Here is a 22,071-nt window from a genome sequence, read left to right as displayed (position 1 = left end):
GGGAGGCCCCTCTCACCCCTAACGGGGCACCGCAGTCCTATTGGCTTCCTCCTCCCAAAAGGAAACTGATGAGTGGATTGAGACCGCCCGTGGGGGACGTAAGAGCAGCTGGATGCTGGCCTTTCCACGTCCCTGATTCACAGTATTTTGTACTGGGCAGGGCCGCTCGCTCCCATGTGGGATATGGGTGTGGGCGGCTGCAGGCTCCTTGCTCACTGGGACCCACGGCAGCCCAGAGCAGCTCCGCTCCAGGCCTTCAGCACACAGACCCAGGCCGCTGTGACCACGTGGCATAAGCCAAGCACGGGGCACCAGGGGAGAGCCTTGGGTTCCTGGCTCTGTGGCTGACACACATTCCTCCATATCTCCTCTGTGTTCTCACTTGGAGAGTGTACGCAACGGGGGTCACCTACAGCTTCCTTCTAGTGTTGACATTCTGTGGATTTAGGATTCCATTCCAGGGGAGCCAATGTGGCTCACTGAGCACCAGCTTCTCACATACGAAGTCCCAGGTTCAAACCCCAGCCCTGGTACCTCAAAACAAAACAAAACAAACAAAAAAACCTGGATTCCACTCTGGGCCTTGCTTAACTCATCTGGGAAAGAGAATCCCTGCCCTCTGTTTGCTGTGAAGACAAGTAAATTTCCCTATGCTTAGTTTTGTTGAGAACAAGCAGCATGAGTGACAGAGGCTGGGGCCACACCATGCTGACCTTTTATTGCCCTTGGACGTGTACAGAGAAGACATAACAGCCAGAGGGGCCCTGTCCCCCACCAGCATTTCCTGAGCCCACCCCTTTTTGCCCCAAAGACGTGAGAGCCTGCAGCAGGAGCTCTGAGAGTTCATCTGTCCCGATCCCACCCAGTGCCTGCTTGCTGTGACAACGGTGCCCTGCTGACCCCACCCCACCCCCGCACCAAGACACACGCTGTGCACACACATCCTACAGCAGGAAGGTGGTTTTCCAGCCTCCCTCCAGGCTCCTGGCACATGGGGCTGACACTCATTTGCACCTGTGACACAGATTTCCCAGTGAGTGAAGTGGACTGAAACCTCTCCAAGAGGCACCTGCACCCCCACTTCCAGGGCTGCCCCTAGACCAAGGGCCAGGGGTCCTCGGAGTCAGGGTGGTCTGGAGGACATACCTTGCCATCTCAGGGGAGCCAGCCTGGTCACTGGGGCACTGCAGGAGAGAGGAAGTTCACGCCACCGGTGTCCCCCCAGCCTCCCACAAGGAGGGGTGAGAGTGGGGGAGTAGAGGGTGGCTGCAGCAGTGGAGCCCGAAGCCTGCACCCAGATGCCATAAGAGGGTCAGCGCTCTTTCAGCCAGGGCAGCTGCTCGGGCCAGGACAGCAGAACTAAGGACCAGGGTTCCAGCGGGTGCCCGGGGGCGTCCTCACCTCGCACCTCCAGGCGGCACTCGCACTGCGCCTCGCCCTGAGTGTTGGTGGCCCTGCAGGTGTAGAGGCCGCCATCAAAGGGGCAGGGCTTTCTGATCTCCAGGGTCAACACACCCTGCTTGCTGAACATGCGGAAGCGGGCGTCTTCTCCCAGGTCCAGGCCATTCTTGAACCAGGAAATCTTGGGCTATAAATCGGGTGATGGGAGGGAAACCATCTCAGGCTGAGAAGGGACCTGGCAGGAGCGCAGGAAGACTGGCGCTCGTGCTTTGACTCCAGAGCTCCCACCAGAGCCCCAAACCGTGCCCCAAGGCTGTGCGTGAGCAGGGAGCCACTGGCACCGGGAGGTGCAGGGAAAGCAAGAGACGGAGGAGGGGGCATTGTAAGTGCTGGAGGCTAAAGCCTATGAGCTGCCCCACCCAGAGATGTATCAAAGGGACATAGGTCCATGTGGACACCAATGCCCCAGGATGGCTGCTGGAAGGCCCTCCCCAAGATTCTGCCACTCAGAAGAAGACTTCCTCCAGAAACCAGGAGAAGCCCGGGATATTCCCCAAGGACTTTATCGTTGGGTCTTCTGGGAGATTGATGGGAGAGATAACCAATCAAAACAGTAAGCAGCTGGAACTCCTCCCCTGCCGTTTGCAAAGAGAGGGATAGTTAACAGTTCAAAAAGGCAGGCACAGGACCCGCGCTCTCTCTCCTGCCCTCTCTCGCCTCTGGACCCCTGTTCCTGCTCTCTGCGTGCTGCTCTCACCTGTTTTTCCTCTGCCATGTGGCCCTGCAAGTAAACCTGGGGATTTATAATCTATAATGGGAAATTGTAGCCTGTACATCAGCCTGCTTTATCACTTTTCCGTCTCTTCCTTTCTTCCTGCGACCCCTGGTCTGTTACTTTCTCCCATTTCTCTCCCTTCCTATCTGAATAAATTACTGGCCTAACTAAAAAAAAAAAAAAGAAGGGCATAGGAACCTGTTCAAAGTGGGGCTTGCTGACCAAATCTGGACAATTTGTGCACACAAATAAAAATGGTAGCAAGAAATTACAATCCACTGAAAAAAACCCTAAGTCCCCATGGATAAAAAGAAATGACTTAATTAAAAGCAGCAGCAGCTCATGAACCCTGCCCCCTGGGTCCGACGCCTGGGTCTGCATGGCCCGGGGTCTGAAGTGCTCTACCTTGGGGCTGCCCCGGACAGCGCAGCAGAGGACAGCGTTGTAGCCCGCGATGACCGAGCGGTTCACCAGGGGGCGGGTGAAGCTTGGGGCCTCAGAGAAGTCCAGGGCCTCGTAGCTGGGGGGCTCGTATGTGACGCCTGTTGGCGAGAGGGCCGTGTACCAAGGTGGCTACGCTCCCTGGCCCGGTGCCCCCCGCCCCCGGGGGTGGGAGTGCGGGTGCAGCACCTGGTCTGGGGATAAAGACGGGCTCCTTGGTGCTGGCAGCTGTGTCGCTGGGACCCACCATGTTTTGGCTGAAGACCCGGAAGTAGTAGCCATTGCCGATGATGAGCTCCGACACCACGCAGTGCGTGCGGCGGTAGTGCTCCAAGACCGTGAACCACTCCTGGGGGTGGGGAGGAGGGGGGCTCTCTTGGGGACCCCTGGTCTCTCCACCCCCAGGCTGAGGGGGACCGGAGCAGCAGAGGGAGGGTCAGAGGTGGGTCCACTCTGGGGCCAGGGGAGGGGCGGCCCGGCCCTGGGGAGGCCGCGCAGGGGTCCAGGACCCCAGGCTCACCATGGTCCTCTTGTCGGCTTTCTGTACCGTGTAGCCCCAGATCTCCGTGTTGCCGTCATCCTGGGGCGGCTTCCACTCCAGCGCCACGTTGAAACCCCAAGCTTCCACAACCCGGATGTCCTGGGGAGGGCTGGGCTTGTCTGCGGGCAGGCGAGGCCGTCAGGGCCCCCGCCTCCTGGCACGCCCGAGGGAGAGCGGGGGCGCGGGCGCCGGGGACCCCTCGGCCCTGCCACGGCGGCGCCGAGCGCACCCAGAGGAGGGGCGGGGCTGGGGGCCGGGAAGCTCGGGGCTGGGACTAGGAACCGGCGGGATCCGAGGCCCCGGGGCCACGCACCAACGATCTGCAGGACCAGCGCGGCCCGGTCCTCCATGTTCTCGATGCGCACCGCCACCTCGTAGGTGCCCGAGTGGGCGCGGCGGGCGGCCCGGATGAACAGGATGGTGTCCGTGGGGCTGTTGCGGATGCTCACCCCCTCGCCTTCCAGGGGCTGCCCCTCTTTGGTCCAGGTTACCTGAGGCCGGGGCTTGCCCTGGGCAGGGGGGGGACACAGCCCCGCTCTGAGCCCGGCCACCGCCCCCCGCACACCTCAGCGTCAGCCGGGGACCTGCATCCCCCGGGGCAGGGCCACACCTGGGAGCCTCTCCCCCCGGGGACAGTGGGGAGGCCGGCTGTACCTGGAAAGGAATGAGCAGGTTCACGGGCTCCCCCACCTTCCTCTGGATGGTCTGGCGCAGGTGCCTGGGCAGCTGGAGCCGTGGCCGCTCTGGGATCCAGAATGGGGGCTCAGCAGGGGCCCACCGTGGCCCCCCCCCCAGAAGCTCCCCAGTCTCCATTCTCTCTTGAGTCAGAGCCCAGAAGGCAGCAGCTGAGGAAAAAGCTGCCTGCTGCACCCTGCCCCCTCGAATGTCCCCTAATTCAGACTTGCACCGACCAGCCCCAGGTGGCTTACAGAGCTCTGGCTTCCCTCTGAGCCTCACCATGCCGCTGCAAGAGGCAGGTATCAGAGAGGGTAAGCAACCTGTCTGAAGTCACACAGCTAGGAAGTCCTAGGATGCAAACTGAGGCTTGCGGAGCCCAAGCCCCGGGCCGTTTCCTCCCTGGATTGCCTCTTTCCAACATGAGAACCAATCCTTAGGTGATCAATCCTTTGTCGGGACAAGGAATAGGGGAATGGGCAGTTGGTCTCACCTAGGCAATCTGACCCCGAGTGGCCTCTGCTCCTGGGGACAGAGACCTGTGGCAATGGTGTAATGACCTAGACCTTCCCTGCTGCAGAACTGGGAGGCCGGCATGGAAAATACGAGACAGCCCTTTCTGCCGATATTTGCCCTGAGCCCAGGGCAGGGAGGAAGGCGCCCCTGCGGTCTCTGCCCACTTTCGGCCCCTACCTCTGGTGGGCTGCCCCGCCGAGGGCCCCGGGCCTCGGTGACAGGCCTGTGACTGTGCCTAGGGGCAAGGCACTCACGCAGTATCTCTTGCACCGTCACAGGCTCCTTGGTGGCGGCGGGGGCCCCAGGCCCGGCCACGTTGTGCGCCCGTACCCGAAAGAGCAGCCGAGCCCCCGTGGGCAGGTCCTTCACCAGCAGTGACGTGCGCTCTGTCAGCCCCGGCAGGGCAGCCACCCACTCCGAGCCTGGGGGTGGGAGCGGGGTGGGGGCAGGGCCAGCATGGACACCCCACCCCGATGGTCGCGGCCCAGCGGGGGTGGCGGGAGGTGGGGGGTGCCCGGGGCTGGGCAGGGGCACTCACAGCCCTCCCAGCAGTACTCCACGCTGTAGCCGTCCAGGCCCCCGGCTCCCACGCGCTCCGGGGACCGCCACTTGAGGGAGACGGTGGTGTCGGAGACGTCCTCCACAGCCAGGTGGGTGGGTTCGCTGGGGGGGCCTGGGCAGGGGAGTCAGAGGGGGTCTGACGGACCCTGTGCCAGCCAGGGGAGCTGAAGCGCCCACGACGCGGATGCCTCCACTGCCCGCGGGTCACGTGGAGGGATTCCCCACCACCACCGCCCCTGGGGCCTTCGAGCAGTTTAAGGACTATTTTGGGTCCATTAAAGGGCATGTCTCTAGTCTCTAGAATGGCTTCAAAGCGATCAAACACACAGCTATTAGAATGGCTAAAGTCCCCAAAAGCTGACAGCACCAAATCCTGGAGAGGATGTGCAGCCACAGGGACTCTCATTCATTGCTGGTGGGAATGCCAGAAGCTACAAAGCTAAACCTGGGCCTCCTAGCCAACCCAGCCATCGCACTCCTACGTATTTAGCCAGGGAGAAGAGAGGCAGATCTACACAAAAAACTTGCACGTGAGAGCTTATAGCAGCTTTGTTCGTAATTGCCCAAAACTGGAAGCAACTAAGATGGCCGTCAGTAGGAGAAATGGCTAAACTGTGGTACCACCCTGCAATGGAGAGCTACTCAGCAATAAAGAGAAATGAGCTACTGAGGCAGGCTAGTAAAACAGGGAATCAGTAGATGGATCTCGAACCTGGCAGAGTCCATGTGGACATCAGCAACCCCCAAGAAGGCTGCTGGAAGACCCCACCCCCAGGATTCTGCAATGCAGAACAAAGACTTCTTCCAGAAGCCAGGAAAAGCCCCAGATACTCCCCAAGGACTTTATCATTGGGCCTTCATGAGGAATTGATGGGTGGGGTAATCAATCAAAACAGCAGACAGCTGGAACCCCTCCCCTGCCATTAGCAATAATTAACAGTTCAAAAAGCCACGCTCAGGGGCCTGAGCTCGCTCAAACGCTCTGCTCTCTTGACGCTGAACCCATTCCTGCACTCTGCCCGCTGTTCTCACCATTTTTCCTCTGCCACGTGGCCACGCAACTAATCCTTGGCATTTATAATCTATAATGGGGAATTGTAGCTTGTAAAGTAGGCCTCTTTATCACTTTTCACCCCCTTCCTCTCTACCTGGGAATCCTGATCTGTTATTTTCTCCCATTTCTCATCCCTCCCTACCTGAATAAATTACTGGCCTAACTCACCTGGCGTGCTCTTGAAATTCATTTCTGCAGCGTAGCCAAGAACCTAAATAAAATCCAGTAACACTATCATGCCACAAAAAGACGCAGAGGAACTTTAAATGCCTGTTTCTGAGTGAAAGAAGCCTGTCTGAAAAGGCTACATACCATATGATTCTGGAAAAGGCAAAACTATAGAGACAGTAAAAAGATCGGGGACTACGGGAGGGTGGGCGTAAGGGAGTGATAAATGGTGGATCACGCAGCCTTTTCAGGGCAGTGAAACTATTTTGAATAATGCTGGATACGTGACACTACGCGTTTCTTAAAACCCACAGAACTAAACAAGGCAAAGCCTGAACCCTAATGTAAACTACGGACTTCAGTGAATACTAAAGCATCAGTACCGATTCATCAGTTGTAACAAATGTATCCCACTATTGCAAGATGCTAATAATAGGAGGAACAGGGGCAGGGAGTATATGAGCCCTCTCTGTACTTTCTGTACCATTTTTCTGTATACCTAAAACTGCTAAAAAAAACTAAGCCTTAAAAAATAAAACAAAGCAGCATCAATTACAAATGAGGGATCTAACCTGGAAAAGACACCCAAGAGAACACAAGCATGCTTAGAAGGAGACTCGTCTGTCAGATAGTGGGAGAAACGCTGTAAATATGATTTAAGAAAAAAACACCGAAAACTCACCTGAAACATGGAATTTCCTGGTGCTATAAGTAAGCTAAGCCTGAGCAAACCAGGAGGCAGTCTGCAGAGAGGGTGGACCCTTCTCTCCACAGGCACCGCAACTAAACTGCCTGGGACAGCCAGACAGCCGCCCCTTCTGGTGGGGACAGGTGTCCTTGAGCGCCTGGCCACGCCCTCAGCATCTGGTCTACCCTCCTGCCCATCACACAGAGGAGGAAACAGAGGTCTCAAGGAGAGAGGACGACTCTGGCCGGCCCTGCCAGGGAGCCGAGGGGCGGTTTCTCCAAGCCAGGCCCCTTCCTCAGAGCCCCGGGCCCACCCCGCAGGCACCACTGCCCGCATCCGGTCCCGTACATGGCAATCCTTGGGTTGAGTGAGGGGGAACAGGGGGCAGTTAGCACTTACTGAGCACCTGCTGTATGCAGATGCTCTGCCTGCTTTCTTGTCTCAGCCTAGCTAAACTCTCTGGGGAGAGCCTGTCAGCAGCCCCCTTTGGCAGATGTGGAAAGCCAGGCTCCAGAGGTGAAGGGGTTCAAGCGGGGATAAGATGGGGTGAGTCTCAGCTCTGGGTGACCTTGAACAAGTCGTTTGGCTTCTCTGAGCCTCAGTTTCCTCATCTGTCAAAAGAGGATGTATGCCTCTGGCAGAGGGTGGCAGCAGAGAATTAAAGGAGAGACAGACAGGCCTAGAGTGGGGCCTCCCACGGAGCCGCTGCCGTTTTGGGGGCCCCGGGGCTGCGGATGTGGTGCCGGGCGGCAGGCTCACCGATGGGCATGAAGGGCTGGGAGGCAGGGCTGGGCCTGGACATGCCGATGGCGTTGACGGCGTAGACCCGCATCTCGTAGACCACGCCCTCGATCATGCGCCGCGCCTCGTGGCTCAGCTCCCGCAGCAGGTCGAAGTTGAGCCGCATCCACCGGTAGCTCTTCTTCTTCTTGCGCTCCAGGATGTATCCTGACCGGGGGAGCCAAGCGCTCAGGGCTGGGCCCCGGCCCCCCCACGCTCCCCGCCGCCGGCCCTGCCCCGTGGCTGGCGCTCACCCAGGATGGGCTGCCCCCCGTCGTAGGCGGGCGGCTCCCACTGCACCGTGCACGAGTCCTCGCCCACGTTGCTGATCAGCGGCGCGGCAGGAGCGTCTGGCACGTCTGGAGAGGTGGGTGCACATCAGCCCCGCCCGGCCCCCGACAGCGACCGGCTGCCCGCGGCAGGCCCCTCTTTCTAGAACGCAGCTTTGATCGTGTCACCAGCCTACCCTCAAAGCCTGTGGTTCCCCTCTGCCCACGTTCACCCCTTGTTGCGCTTTGAATTGTGTCCCCCGAAAAAGGCCTGGTCAGGTCCTAACCCCTGGTCAGATGGACATAGCTAAGCGAGAGTGGAGCACAGCCCTGCTGACACCTTGCCTCTGAACGTCTGGCCTCCCAACGTGAGAATCAAGCCCTGCTGTTTTAAGCCACCCAGCTTGTGGCCCTTTGCCACGGCAGTCCTAGGAACCTGAACATCCATCCCCCAGCCCCTGTCGCCACCACCCTCCTGCCTCACCCAGCCCCCTTCTCGCCTTTGCACCCACTGTTCCCTCTGCCTGAGATGCCTTTCCCGCCATCTTCTTGGCCTCTAAAGGCTGCGCCCCACCAGGCACAGGGAACTGCTCCATCCTCGGTGCTCCCACCACACTTGGGACACCCCATGTGGGCAGCAGCAGCACAGGACACCTCTTAGGTGTTTCTGCTCCATCTCCCCCAGCACGGGGTCCCCTTGAGGGCAGGAAAATCGGCCCATCCAGTGCCACTGCCTGGCTCGGCGAGGGTGCCCCATGATGTTTGTTGCATGATTAAGTGAACGAACGGATGGGCCCTCCCCTGGGGTTGCCGTCCTCCTTCCCCGGCAGGGGCCTCACCGATGACCTTGACTGTGAGGTTGACCTGGTCCTCGCCCACAGGGTTCTTCACCGTGACCGTGTAGACCCCCTCATCTTCCTTCTCTGCTCCCTCGACAGTGAAGACGCTGCGGTCCTTGGTGGTCTCCACTCGGACCCGGCCCTCAGTTGCACACAGCAACTGGGGGACGAAGAGGGGAGCCAGGGGAGGATGCCAGGCCAGACCCCACAGGAGGCAGGGAGCCAGGGAGGGGCCCGGCACCAGGGCGTCCTGGCCAGGTCGAGGGTGGGAACACACCAGGGGGACATCCCAGTGTGCCGGGCTGGGGTGTGAGGACCCCACGGAGACCCCGCCTGGAGCGAGAACACACGGGGCCCTGGTGGGTGCGAATCCACACCCTGCTGAGGCACCTTTCGGGGGTGGGACCCCCCTTTAGGGTGGGCAGTGCTTGGGCGGGAAGAAAACAGAGGACATGCGAGCCGCGTCCCCATTCCGGCTCACTCACCTTCTTGTCAAACACCCACTCGTCACTGTCGCCTGTGTCCCCTGGGGCGTCGGGGGCTGGCTCAGCTGGGACTTTATTCCCCTGAGAACGGAGCAGGAGGGGAGGAGGGGGCAGAGGCGCTGGCTCAGCCCGAGGGAGCCCCTGCGCGGCGGCGGCCCCCGGGCCTCTCCTTCGCCACCAGCCCCTGCCCGGCGGCCCTGCCCCGCCTCCCGGCCAGCTGAGGCAGTGAGCTCCCCACCAGGGCCCCATGGTGCTCCTCCGTCCCTCGCGCCCATTTTACAGGTGGGAAAACCAAGGAAGGAGCCACAGCACCTGCGTGATGGCCTTCTGCCAGATCACGGTGGGAGCAGGGTCCCCAGAGATAGGCACGTCCAGGCGGAGCTTGTTCCCAGCCACGACCACGATGGTGTCCGCCGTGCGGCCCGGGCAGTCCAGGTGGATCTTGGGAGGCTCTGGCAAGGGAAGGCATGGGTCAGAGGAAGGGGAGGGCGCCCGAGGCCATGAAAGAGGGGGGACGGGGCGTGCGGCGGGGCACCGGAAGAAAACCCGGGTTTTATTTGTTTTGTTTCTTTATCAGCTGAATTGAAGTATAAGTTACCGCAATAACACACAGATTGGAGCATCCAGTTTAATGTATTTTGATAAATGTATACACCTGTGTAAGGACCGTCCACCCCAGTCAAGATCTAGAACATTTCCATCACCCCAGCGTTCTGTGGCCATTAGGATACCCTGGGGCAAATACGTTCTGCACGTTTCTTGACTGCAGGACTTCTCAGAACCTTTAGCGTGCTGATGCACCTCCTAAATCGTCAAGAGGGACAGCAAGTGTTCAGTGTTTCCCAAACTTGTTTCACTTGGGACTCTTTAAATGGAGTGTCACTGAACCTCTAGGCGCTGACCTAGAGGTCTAGGCCTTTTCTCCTAAAGCTAGGATTCTACTATATCTGATTAAAGTTTAATCCAAAAGCAGGAGGGGAAACTTCCAAAAGAAGGAAGGATTCAGCCATAAAGTCTCACATCCGTGATACCATTTGACAGCTCACATGAGTCATGCCATCTCATCTTCCTCCCGTGGAGGAGGAGCTATTAGGGCTGGGGAAACTGAGGCTCAGGGACCTCATTGGCCTCTGGTCATGGGCCTCGGGGTCCCGTCACCCTGCTCTTTCCCCTGCTTGGGGGTGGTGGGGAGAGCTTGGTGGAGGGAGTCGGGAAAGCGGGCAGAGCCGAGGCAGCACCCAGGGGCCCCAGACTCACCCTGCCTGGGCACGAAGTCAATCTTGACCTCTGCAAGAGAAGGAAGAGCACGTGGCAGCGGGGCCAGCGAGGGGCCGGGCCGCCCCAGCCCTCTCTCCCCCGCGCCCCGCCCCGCGGCGGCTCACCCAGGAAGTGGAGCTTGGCCGACAGGTTGCTGGCGAAGCCCTCGGGCACAAAGCTGTAGTCGGCCTCGTCCGCGGGCGTGACGTCGTCAATGGTCAGTTTGTGGACTCTGCAGGGCAGCGGTGGCTCAGGGGCCCCGCGGGGCCCACGCACCCCTGGCCTCCCCCGAGACCCCAGCCAGCGCCCCAGACGCCCCTCGCCTGCTCCTAGCTCGTGGGTGGTCTGGTCTTTTGAAATGCCCCTTTTCTCGAATTCTTGGCATTTCCAGCCCCCTCACATGTTTTCAGGCACCCGGCCGCGTAGGGGGGAGTTCTTTGCCCAAACGTCCCCTTAGCTGGGTGCTTGGGGACTGGGCAGGGGCGGCGGCTCGCTAATCCCGGTGATCACAGGCCCAGCATGGGCTGCCCAGATGCTCGGGGCGTGAGTAAGAGCGGGAGGACGAGGGCCGCTCGCCAGGGCCACCTCCTGCGCCGCGGGAGCCCTGCGGGCACAGCGGGGGCGGCGGGGGGCCTGCCTGTCGTCTCCATCTCCCTGCACCCCTCCCTGTCTTGGATGGACTCTTTCCTTCTCTGTGTTTCTCTCTGTCTCTCCGTTTCTTTCTGTCTCTCTATCCGTGTCTTTGTCTCTATCCATCTCTGTCTCTCTCTCGATTTCTTTTTTTCCCCTCTTATCTCAATCTCTCCCTCCCCGTCTGTCTGTGGCTCTTTCTGTCTCTCTCAATCTCTGTTTCTATCTGTCTGTCTCTATCTCATTCTCTTTTTTCTTTCTTATCTTTCTCTGTCTCAGTCTCTGTCTCTGTCCATCTCTGTCTCTGGACTTCTTTGTTGTTCTCATCTCAGTCTCTCTGTCTGTTTGTCTGTCCCTCTCCGTCTCCATCTGCTTCTGTCTCTCTTTCTCTCCCCCCTGCCCAGTTCCTCTGGCTACGTCTGCCCCTCTGCCTGTCCCCTCCTCCCGCCGCCGTCTCACCCGGCCGCGGCCGGCCGCACTCACCGCCCGATGTGGGACACCTTTATGCGGCTGTCGGGCACCAGCTCCTTCCCGTTCTTCAGCCACACGCCCCTGACATTCTCATCCGACACCTCGCACTTGAACACGGCCTGGTCCTTGGCGCCCACCGTCAGGTCCGCGATGCTCTGGTACACCTCCAGCTTCTTCTCTGGGAGGCGAGCGCATGAGGGGCGTGGGTGTGAACCCACGCAGGACAGGCGTGCCCACTCCTGGGCGTGCCCGCGGTGGTGCAAACGCTGCCCCAGGCCCCCCTGACCCGCCCCCGGCCTCCAGGCCGTCCCCTCCTATCCCCATTGACAGGTGAGAAGGGGGAGGCTCAGGGTGGTGACGTGACCTGTCCGAGGTCACGCTGGCCTTGAGCCCTCTAAGTAGCTGGGCCGGGCGGGGGCTGAGTGCAGCCCTGAGCCCGGGGGTCCCCGCCCGCCCCTGCCCCACCTTGCACGATGAGCTCGGCCAGCGCCTGGCCCCCGCTGGTGCGCAGCGCGTAATGGCCCGCGTCCTCGAGCGTCGCCTCGTTGATGATCAGGTGATGCCTCCGCCCGTCCTTCTTGAACCGGTACTTGAAGGTCTCCTCCCGGGTCAGCTCCACCCCGTCCTTCAGCCTGGCCGCGACGGGGGGCAGCAGGGCTTGGCGGCCTCTCTGCGCAGACGCCCGCGGACCCCCACCGCGCCTGCGCCCCCGGCACTCACCATTTAACCTGGGCCCCCTCCTCGGACACCTCGCACTCGAACTCCACCCGCTGCCCCACCATCACCAGCTGGTCCTCCAGGACACGCGTGATCAGCACCGGGGGCTCTGCGGGGCAGGGCGCGATGGGCCGCGGCTCCTCGCCGCCCGGCTCCCCGGCCCCAGCCCAGAGCCCCAGGCCCACCTTTTTTTACTATTATTGATAAATAGATCCACACAAAACGTTACCTTAAAAAACATAAGAGGTTCCCATATACCCCACCCCCGCTCTTCCCACGTCAACGTCCCCCAGGCCCACCTTTGACGAAGAGCTCCGTGCTGCACTTCTCGCCGCCCACCACGCACTGGTAGGCCGCGTCGTCCACCAGGGAGCACTGGCTGATGGTCAGTGTGCGCTTGGTGCCCACGGACTCGAAGATGTACCTGGGCCACGGGGCGTGGAGAGTCGGGGACGTGGCTCCTGAGCCGGGGCTGCCCCCTCGCGATCCCCGCACCCCCAGCCCAAGCCCTGCAGGACGTGGACTTACTTGCTGTGGAACAGGAGGGGCCATTGGAGCATTCCGGATGGGAGAAAGCAAATCCAAGAGGCAGAGATCAAGAGAAGAGGGCAGGGGCAGAGAGACAGGCAGAAAGAAAATTAGATACCCATACACGGAGAAATCGGCACGGGTGGGGGGCGACACCAAGAGGCAGGCAGACACCCACATGCGGAGAGGGAGGCAGGAGAGCAAGGCGCCCCTTTACCCCCCACCACAAGGATGCCCCGCCCTCGGCCCCCACCTCCCGCTCATCTGGATCTCCTGTCCGTTCTTGAGCCATTTGACGTCGGCGTCGGGGTCGGTGAGCTCCACGGCCAGCCGGATCTTGTGGCCCTTGCTCACCTGGTAGGCCGGCTCCAGCTTCTTCTGGAAGGCTGAGCGCCACCCCTCAGCTGCCCCAGCTGCGGAGCCGCCTGCACCCTGCTCCCCGGCCTGGCCCCGGCCCCCCCAGCACAGAAGGCACCCGCGGCCTCTGGGCCTCCTGCTCCACCTGGTTTCTCTCCCCACGTCACTGTGGTGACTGTTTCCTTATCTCCTTTCGGGGTGTCAGACTGCCTCCTTCTCTCTCTCTGTCTTCCTTGGGGTCCTCTGCACCCGCTGAGCTCCGTTGGTGGCAGGGATAGGATAGGGGGTTCCCCAAGGGCGGAGGGGGCTGGGTCAAATGTACCTTCTCTTCCTCTCAGCTGTTTTCACAGCCACCCCGACTTGTGTGCTCCCACCCGGGCCCCCACAGTGGGCAGCGCTGTGATGCCCGTGCTGCAGCGAGGGCGGCCGGCCGGGGAGCCCGCCCGCTGCCACGGGGCAGAGCTGGGTTTTGGCCACACGGCAGTGCCTCCGCTGCCGCTGTGTGCTCCTCGGAGTGAGCGGCCCCAGAGCTCGTACAGCCAGCTCTGCTGCTGCTGGGCCCGGGGGCTGCCGGGGGCGGGGGGCTCCAACCACAAAGCAGAGCAGGTCCCCGAGTCCTCAAACGCTCTGGCCGGCCTGGGGCCAGCTTTCCTGCCCGGCTCCTCCTCCTGGATCGGCTGCTTGCTGCTCTGTGACCTTGGGCTAGCTCCTTAAGGAGCCTCTCTCTGTGCCTCAGTTTCCTCGTTTGTAAGATGGAGATAAAAACAGTCCCTGTGCTATAGTGTAATGGCAAGGATGAAGTGACAAGTCTGTAAAACCCTTAGTACTGGGCTATTTTTATTTTTACTATCCTGCTACCAGATGTCCCCGCCTTGAGGGCACCCGTCCGCCTCCCCCACCCCTGCCCTACCCCCGCCCCAGCCACCATCTGCTTTTTTTCAGTCGCCGAGGGCTTTTGCCAGGCCCCCTTTGGGCCCAAAGCTCCGGGGCTTCCCTGCACCAGAGGCCCGGTGGTGGCGGGGCTAACACCTACGGCATCAAGTGGATTTCTGCTTGAAAGCGGGGACCCGGGGGCAGATGGGGCCCCTGGGGCCCGACAGAGACCACCCAGCAGCTGGCGAGGGGCAGCGAGGCAAGGTTGAGTCTCTGGGCTCCGGTCCCTGGGAGGTCGGCAGGGAGGAGACGCCTCTTCTCCCTTCCCACGTGTGGGTGTTTGGGGAGCGCGCCCTGCCTGGCTCGCCTCCGGGCCTCTGAGCGGACCCACCATTCGTCAGCGGTTACTACCTGAGCGCCCGCTGGGGCCAGGCGAGGCCCCTGCCTTCCCCTGCTCGCTCCCTAGGGGGCGCCCTCGTCGACCCCTTGATGGGAAGGGCTGGCCTGAGCCCCCCTCCTGTGACCTACCGGCTTTGGGGGTAGGGGAGCTAACCTGTTTGTTTGGTTTGGTTTGCCTGTGATGAAGATTAACCAGGCTCTCCTCGTTTCCCAGGGGGGTGGGGGGAGAAGAGCTAACCTGATTGTTACTCGCTGAGGAGGGTTAACCTGTGCTCTGTGCTATTCCTTGTGGGTCTCTGGGTTGACCTTTGTCCTCTTTTTCTGTCTGTGTGGAAAGGAGCGAACCTGGGCTCTACTGGTTTTTCCTACACAAGGAAGCATTAACCTGGGCTCCTCCTTTCTTGCGTGTCTCTAGGCTAGGCTGATCTGTCCTGTTTCCGGGTATGTGATGGCGGGGGGCGGGGACTGACCTGCGCTCTCTCCTTTTCCATGGTTTGTCTGTGGGGCAGGGAGTCTAACCTGTGCTATCCTTTTCCATGGCCTAGGGGGCTAACCTGTGCCCTATTATTTTCCATGGTGTGGGGGGCTAACCTGTGTCCTACCATTTTCCATGGGGGGTGGGTAACCTGTGCCTTTTCATTCCCCACCGTGTAGGTAGGTGGTTAACCTGTGCCGTCTCCTTCTCCATGGAGCAGGGCAGCTAACCTGTGCCCTCTCCTTTTTCGGAGACGGGGGACAGTGAAGTTAACTTGTGCCCTTTCCTCTTTCATGGTGTGTGTGAAGCTAACTCGCACCCTCTCCTCTTCCGTGTTTGTTTTTTATGGGGGGCTAACTTGTGCCCACTCTTTTTCCGTGGTGGTTTGGCTCACCTGTGCTCTTCTTCTCGTCACGCTTGATGCCCTTGAGCCTCTTGAGCATGCCGCGCAGGTCGGTGACTCCGTGCTGGAAGGCGATGCGCTCGTACTCGGACGGGGGCGCCTGCCGCAGGATCTCCCACACGTCCTCCTCGGCCGGGGCCTCCAGCTTCACGTCCCTGTGTCCCGCAGCCCGTGCGAGAGGCCTCAGGGGCCACGTTCAAGCCTGGGGAGTGACTGTAGCCCCCCTCCCCGGGTGGGGCTTCCCAGCCCAGGACCAAGGAGCTGCCCCTGCCCCTGCCCCTCTGCCCCTGCCCCTCTGCCCCCGCCCCTCTGCCTCTGCCCCTGTCCCTGCTCCTGCCCCTGCCCCTCTGCCCCTGTCCCTGTCCCTGCCCCTGCCCCTCCCCCTGCCCCCCTGCCCCCCTGCCCCTCGCCCCTCCGGTGGGCATCTGGAGCTTGGCAGGGTCCTGGGCCAGGTCTGAGGGCCGAGGAGGGTTAGGGCCCATATGAGGGGCGGGGGCCGGGAAGGGGTTCCTAGCTGGAGTAGGGGGCCGGGGGGCTGGGCTTCGTTGGGCACTCACCGCGGGGTCCGGAGACTGCTGCTCCAGGTGGGACAGAAAGGGCAGTGGCGTGTTAGAGGACAGTCCCCAGCCCGAGGCTCCCCTCCCTCTCCCCAGCACGTGCACCCTCTACCTTTCCAGGGCCTCAGTGTCCCGGGCACCGGGTGTCCCTCACCCTCCTGAGCCCTGCAGGCGGGTCTCAGGAGAACCGGAGGCTCAGAGAGCTGGGGACCTTTGACAGTGGCCCTCACCCAGGGCCGACGGTTCCCAACCCAACACCCACCTAGCCCTGGCAGGGCTGGGAACAGGATCCGGAAAGGGCAGCTGTGCACCCCGCCAGCACCCCGCTGTCCCAAAGCACCCAGACGCCCTCTCTTACTCTCTGGGTGGCAGCAGCAGCGGCAAGAAGAGAAGGGTCAGGGGAGAGGGAGAGAGAAGACAGACAGAGTGACCAGGAGTCAGCGCGGCGGGGCTGGTGGGCGCTTCCTGCGCTGGCTCTGAACCCAGGCCTCGCCGCCTGGCCCGGAGCCGCCACCGGGGACTCACCTCTTCTTGAGCAGGGAGCTGAAGTCCAGGGTCCCGGCATCATCGTGGCTATCGCTGCGGAGAGGTCCCCACCCCGCCCCCGGCCGGCAGTGAGGCCACAGTGGGGGCACTGCAAGGGGCTTGGGAGCAGAGGCGGAGCTTGGAGGGGGACGGAGAGGGCCGGGCACTGGCAGGAGTGGGGCTCCCAGGGGCTGTGTAGGGGCGGGTGGGGATTGGGGAGGGGGTACCTGGTCCACCGACCACCTCCAGCCATGCTCCTGTGGGGGTTGGACTCAGTGTCTTCTCCTGCCCAGGAGAGCTTGCTCACCGCCCCCCCATCGGCTTCAGTCCTCCCCCCCCCCATAACCCCTCCCAGCCCCGACCCTGTGGGTCCAGCACTAGCCTCCCCCAAACCCTGGGGAGACGACCACTCACGTGCGACGGAAAGCTGACCGGAGGTCCAAATCTCCGGGGCCGATGGCCTCTGAGTTCAAAGAAGGGAAGGGACTTCAGAGGGGGCCATCCCAGAGGCCCTGCCCTGGGACCCCCGAGTGTCTGCAGAGACGCCCTTCCATGACCCAGTGAGAGCAGCGTCTGCTCCGTGGAGCCCACATCCCCGGCCCATGCTGGGGTCAAGGTCGTGGGAACTTCCCCAGTTCCCATGCAGGGGGGTGGTCTCCCACCTAACCTGCTCACCCACCATCCAGGCGGTGCCAGGCCCTGTGCCAGGAGCCGGGGATACCCAGATGGCAGAGTCCCAGCCGAGACGAGACTTGGACGCCACCCCCCACCCTGGAAGCCTCCAGGCTCCGTTCTCGCCCCTGACCAGCCTGGGCAGCCCTGTTGGCTGACCAGGGCTAGGCCTGCGCTTGGGTGTTGAGTAACGGAGGCCGGGAGAGGGCCAGGACCCCCGGGATCTCAGCCCAGGGTGGGCTGGGCCCGCCCTCACCGTGCACGACGAGGTTGAAGTTGCAGCTGTCAAACTTGTCCTTGGTGGACACCTCGCAGCGGTAGCCGCCGGCGGAGGAAGGCTGGGCATCGGTGATGTGCAGCTCAAACAGGTAGACCTGTGGGGAAGGGGCGTCAGGGGTGACGAGAGACCCCGTCCTTAAAAGGAGCCTGGGGGTGGCAAAGGCAGGGCATCCTCTGCTCCCACCTCCCCAACGCTCTCACCCACAGGGCTCTGTTAATCCCTATGGAGCTATTGTATAAATTAGGAAAAGGAGCCTCTTCTCAGGACACATGACTGCCATGGGCTGAAGCGTGGCTGTGACAAAATACACACCTGTGATGTCTACAAGGCCCGCGGCATTCACTCATGATGAGGCACTTTTGTGCAGTGCACAGACTGCACAGCTAAGCCTGCCGGCCCTGCCCTGCCAGAGGCCCCTCGCCTGCCCCTAGACAGCGTGGATGGGAGGGAGGAGCCGAGGCTGGGAGCCAGAGGCACAGGTTCTAGGCCTAACCCGAGTGACTGTGGACCAGTGACCTGACCTCTCCAGCTTGGGCTCCTTGTCTGTACAATGAAGAATTGTTCTGGTGGATCCTCGAGGACCCCTTGAGCTCTGCTACCCCCCCACCCAGCGGCTTTAACCCTCCCTGGCTGGTGTCCCCCAAGCCTGTCTGAGCCCCTCGGGCCTCATTGCGCCCCCTTACGACCACCATGACCTCAATGCCTCCCCCCACCCGCCGTGTCCCACAGTCTCCTCCCCTTCCCCATAACTCTCCCTCGCGTCTCACCAAGTCTCCTGGCTCCCCCTGGCCTCCCCAGGCCTCCCTGTGTGCCCCTGGCCCCCCCAACCCAACCCCCACATGCCTCCCGGGCTCTCCACGCCCCGTCCTTATCCCTCCTGTGTGCCTCCAGTCTCGGGGTGCCCCCGAGCCTCCCAGGGGCGCTCCCACCCCTCCTCTACCCCTGCCCCCAGGCTCCCGGGTCCTGGCCCCACCTTGCTGGCTCGGTCGTAGCTGTCGTGCAGCTGCAGGTGTTGGCCCGCCTTGCTGCTCAGGTCCACCCACTTGCCCTTGAACCACTTGACCACCGGCGGCTTCAGGAGGCTGGCCCCGGCCACGCGGGCCGAGAAGGAGATGCTGCCGCCTGCAGGGGCGGGAGGACAGAGGCCAGGCTTGGGGGATGCCAGCTGCCTCCCTCCCCACGCCGCCCCAGGGCACAGACGCCCCACACGCACCTGTGGTCACTTCGCCATCCTGAGGCCGCGTCACAAAGAGGCCAATGGGGTCATCGGGGGCGCCAGGGCATCCAGGGGCAGGGGCGTCAGGGGCGGCCGAGCTGGACCCTGTGAGCAGAGGCTGCTGAGACTTGCCCTGGAACGGCCCCCTGACGCGCCAGCCCTGTCCCTCCCCGCCGGCCACTCTCACCTTCAGGACTTGGAGAACTTCCTTCCAGCTCAGCGGCGGGGGCCAGGGCTCCCCGAGGGGCTCCCGGGGCCTCGGCAGGGGCGGGTCCAGGCTCTGCCTTCTCTGGAGGGGACCAGGCGGGGGCAGTGGAGCATCTCCTACCCGGAGACCGTCCCCTCCCCGGTTCCTCCGCAGCCTTTGCAGGCTCACTGGATATGGCAGCAAATACAGCGCCCTCACCCACCCCTGTCCTGTCCTAACTGCCCTGCACGCCGCCCTCCCTCCCCTTTACTCACCCCCTCTGCAGGCTGAAGCACCCCTCCCCGCTCCTCCCGTCTCTCCTGCAGCTCCCCGATGATGTCCAGCACGCGAGTCCTCTCCTTCCTGGGGTCCCCCCTCCCCCTCCCGTGGGCCAGGGAGCCAGCCCGCCCCTGGCCCTCTCCTCGCCCTCACCCACGGCCTATTCCCACGTCTTCCAGGATCTGCCCCGAGCAGCTCTGGGGTCCATCTCTTCTCGCCTCCCCCTGGCTCCCGCCGCAGTCCACCCGGCCCTGCCCCCAGCAGGGCTGGGGCTCCCCCATCAGCACACACCGCCCACCCCACCAATGGCCACGCGGGGGGTCGTCTCCCCGTGGGGTGGCGCGGTTGGGCCTTGCTCCTCTCTGTTTTTGCCCCACCTCAAGGGTGGGACAGGCCCAGGGAGGCGCTGGGGGCTCTCAGAGAGGTTGCTGCAGGGAAGGGCAAAGGAGGGGGAGCGCTCAGCACAGCGGAGGCACGCGCCTCCTCCCTGCGCAGACGGGCAGGGGACCGGGCTGGCCCTGCCTGGGCGCTCCAGCCGCAGGGCAGGCTGACCAGGGCCTTACCTGCCTCTAGGACCTTGAGGTCAAACTTGACCTTGGAGGAGCCGGCGATGACCGCATACGACCCCTGGTCGGCCAGGCCCACGTCCCGCACGGCCAGGGTGTGCCGCGTGCCCTCCGCGGCCAGGCTGTACTTGTCACCAGCGCTGAGGTCGCCACCTCCCCGCTGCCAGCGCACCTTCATGCCTGCCCTCTCTGTCTCGGCCTCAAACACGGCACAGCTCCCCGCCGTCACCTCTGCTGACCGTGGCTTCTTGCTGAAGGCTGAGACTGAGGGGCCAGACTGCGGCTGCAGGGACCCCTGACCCACCTGCACACCTTGGCCGGAGGGGTAGGTCCCCGGCCCCTGCCCCTGCAGCCCCCCTTGTCAAGCATGCTGATGAGCACTTGGCATGTGTCACCCCATTTAATGCTCCCACAGCTCTAGGAGGTAGGTGCAGTCGTCTTGTCCATTTCTCAGATGAGGACACCAAGGCTCAGAGAAGTTAAGTGACTTGCCCAAGATCACACAGCCAGTAGGAGGGAGAGCGAGGGCTATGGTTCTAACCTCCACACAAGACTACCCCTTGGATACCCCACTCTCCCTGCCTGGGAACATGGGTGATGAGGCCTGGCCTCCCTCTGCACCGCCACCCCCAGTCCAGGTCCCATGGCAGGGGGCAGGTACTCTGCCTACTTGGGATAAGGCTAAATTTATCCTCCAAGGGCCTCAGACTGAGAATCAGCAACTGAGATAAAGCCGGCCTGGGAGAGGAGTGGGGGCAGGAACAGGCGTCCTGCCCTGGGTGACCTTGAAAAGAGCCGGCCAGGCTGGGACTTTCTCTGCCCTGGGGCTGGGTGCTGGGGCCTCTCCATCGACCATCCTGTCCCAGAGCAGAGGGGCCGTGTGGCCTTCCAGGTGGGGGCCACAGTGGGGGGCCACAGTGGGGGAGGGCACAGTGGGGGCGGGGCACGGGGCTGCAGGCTCACCAAGCAGAGAATCTCACCGCTTGGAGGAAACTCAGGGGCCTGATCCTCCTTGTTCAGATGGGGAAACTGAGACCCAGAGAAGGCAGGGAGCTGCCGGGCCCTGCCCCCAGCAGCCTGTCCCCAGAGGCCAGGCTCCAGGAGGAGGAGAAGGGGGTGGGCAGGGAAAGGGTCGCCCTGGTCCTGGGATGGGGCGGTGACCCTGGAGACTTCCTGCCTGCCTCCCTCCCCTCTCTGCTTCCCCCGCCAGCCCTGGATTCACCCTGATTCTCATCAGAAGCAGGAAAGGAGAAACTGGGAATCAAGAAAGGACCCAGGAGGCCCCTTCCCCACCCCGGGGCGCAGAGGCCTTGCCATCCAACCCCTCAGGAACTAGTTCCTAGCCCTGCTCCCCAAGGGGAGAAGCCCCCCAGGCCCTCCCTGAATCCCACCGAGGCCCGACCCCCGGCAGGGAGCTACCTGGCTTCTTCCCGGGCTCTGGCATCTTGGGGGAGTCCACACCAGGTGCTGAGCAGACACGGGCAGCTCACAGAGGGACAGTGGGACTGAGCGGGGACGCCAGCACTATATAAGGGCCCCTCCCTCTCCAGGCGCTCCTTATCTGCCTCCTGCCGGCCACCCACTAAATATAGACAAATTCCAGGGAGCCCAGGTCTGGGGGGCAGGGGAGGGGGAGGCACACTGCTCCTGTCCTTTTCCCCTCCGCCAGCACTAATGACAGCTTCTGTACCCCAACCCTCAGCGACCTCGGGGGTACCCTAAGCCCTGTCTGCATGTCTGTCTGACAGGCAGATTGTACACGGGAAGCTCAGGGCCATAACCCTGAGGCCCATGGATCAGATGCATCTGCTGCTGGGGACTTTGGAGTAAGTGTGGGCCAGTGTGGGGAAGGTGCGGCAGTGTGGGATCGGGTGGGGTAGAGGGGTCAAGTAGCACAGTGCGGGGTCAGGTAGGACAGTGTGGGGTCAGGTAGGATAGTGTGGGTCGGGTGGGGCAGTGTGGGGTCAAGTGGGGCAGTGTGGGGTCAGGTGGGACAGTGTGGGGTCAAGTAGCACAGTGTGGGGTCAGGTAGGACAGTGTGGGGTCAGGTAGGATAGTGTGGGTCAGGTGGGGCAGTGTGGGGTTAAGTGGGGCAGTGTGGGGTCAGGTAGGACAGTGTGGGGTCGGGTGGGGCAGTGTGGGGTTGGGTGGGGCAGTGTGGGGTCGGGTAGGACACTGTGGGGTCGAATGGGGCAGTGTGGGGTCGGGTAGGACAGTGTGGGGTCGGGTGGGGCAGTGTGGGGTCGGGTGGGACAGTGTGGGGTAGGGTGGGGCAGTGTGGGGTCGGGTAGGACAGTGTGGGGTCGGGTGGGGCAGTGTGGGGTCGGGTAGGACACTGTGGGGTCGGGTGGGGCAGTGTGGGGTCAGGTAGGACAGGGTGGGTCGGGTGGGGCAGTGTGGGGTCAGGTGGGACACTGTGGGGTCGGGTGGGGCAGTGTGGGGTCGGGTAGGACACTGTGGGGTCGGGTGGGCAGTGTGGGGTCAGG

The 22,071-nt window shown here is 62.4% G+C and overlaps 1 protein-coding gene across 1 annotated transcript; it reads right to left on the bottom strand.

Moving 5' to 3' along the window:
• Positions 1 to 703: 703 nt before the first annotated feature.
• Positions 704 to 21,105, bottom strand: MYBPC3 (myosin binding protein C3). Its single transcript, XM_058306259.1, has 34 exons — positions 21,005 to 21,105; positions 19,583 to 19,849; positions 18,741 to 18,842; positions 18,551 to 18,658; positions 18,311 to 18,459; positions 17,314 to 17,431; positions 16,800 to 16,848; positions 16,613 to 16,642; positions 16,386 to 16,439; positions 15,861 to 15,881; positions 15,295 to 15,458; positions 13,050 to 13,182; positions 12,797 to 12,799; positions 12,568 to 12,692; positions 12,272 to 12,377; positions 12,017 to 12,183; positions 11,564 to 11,729; positions 10,576 to 10,682; positions 10,451 to 10,480; positions 9,506 to 9,645; positions 9,194 to 9,274; positions 8,709 to 8,868; positions 7,855 to 7,959; positions 7,580 to 7,768; positions 4,888 to 5,022; positions 4,604 to 4,771; positions 3,813 to 3,901; positions 3,472 to 3,667; positions 3,138 to 3,277; positions 2,807 to 2,966; positions 2,582 to 2,718; positions 1,402 to 1,588; positions 1,147 to 1,184; positions 704 to 1,014 (listed from the first exon to the last, which is right to left on the bottom strand). The coding sequence occupies exons 1-33, from the start codon at positions 21,027 to 21,029 to the stop codon at positions 1,174 to 1,176; spliced, it is 3,822 nt and encodes a 1,273-aa protein (XP_058162242.1). The 5' UTR covers positions 21,030 to 21,105; the 3' UTR covers positions 704 to 1,014; positions 1,147 to 1,173.
• Positions 21,106 to 22,071: the final 966 nt, after the last annotated feature.

This window comes from Dasypus novemcinctus, chromosome 10, assembly GCF_030445035.2.
Source record: "Dasypus novemcinctus isolate mDasNov1 chromosome 10, mDasNov1.1.hap2, whole genome shotgun sequence".
NCBI classification, from domain to species: Eukaryota; Metazoa; Chordata; class Mammalia; order Cingulata; family Dasypodidae; genus Dasypus; species Dasypus novemcinctus.
Note: the sequence above shows the minus strand (reverse complement) of the source record. Positions and strands in the feature narration are given on the sequence as shown.

Excerpts from the sequence above, each read along its gene's own strand:
- MYBPC3 (XM_058306259.1), bottom strand. The coding sequence starts at position 21,029 with ATGCCAGAGCCCGGGAAGAAGCCAG. Across the intron at positions 15,882-16,385 it reads AGCTCCCTGCTCAAGAAGAG|CAGCAGTCTCCGGACCCCGC; the intron begins GTGAGTCCCCGG and ends TCCCACCTGGAG. Across the intron at positions 8,869-9,193 it reads AGTGGGTGTTTGACAAGAAG|TTGCTGTGTGCAACTGAGGG; the intron begins GTGAGTGAGCCG and ends TTCGTCCCCCAG.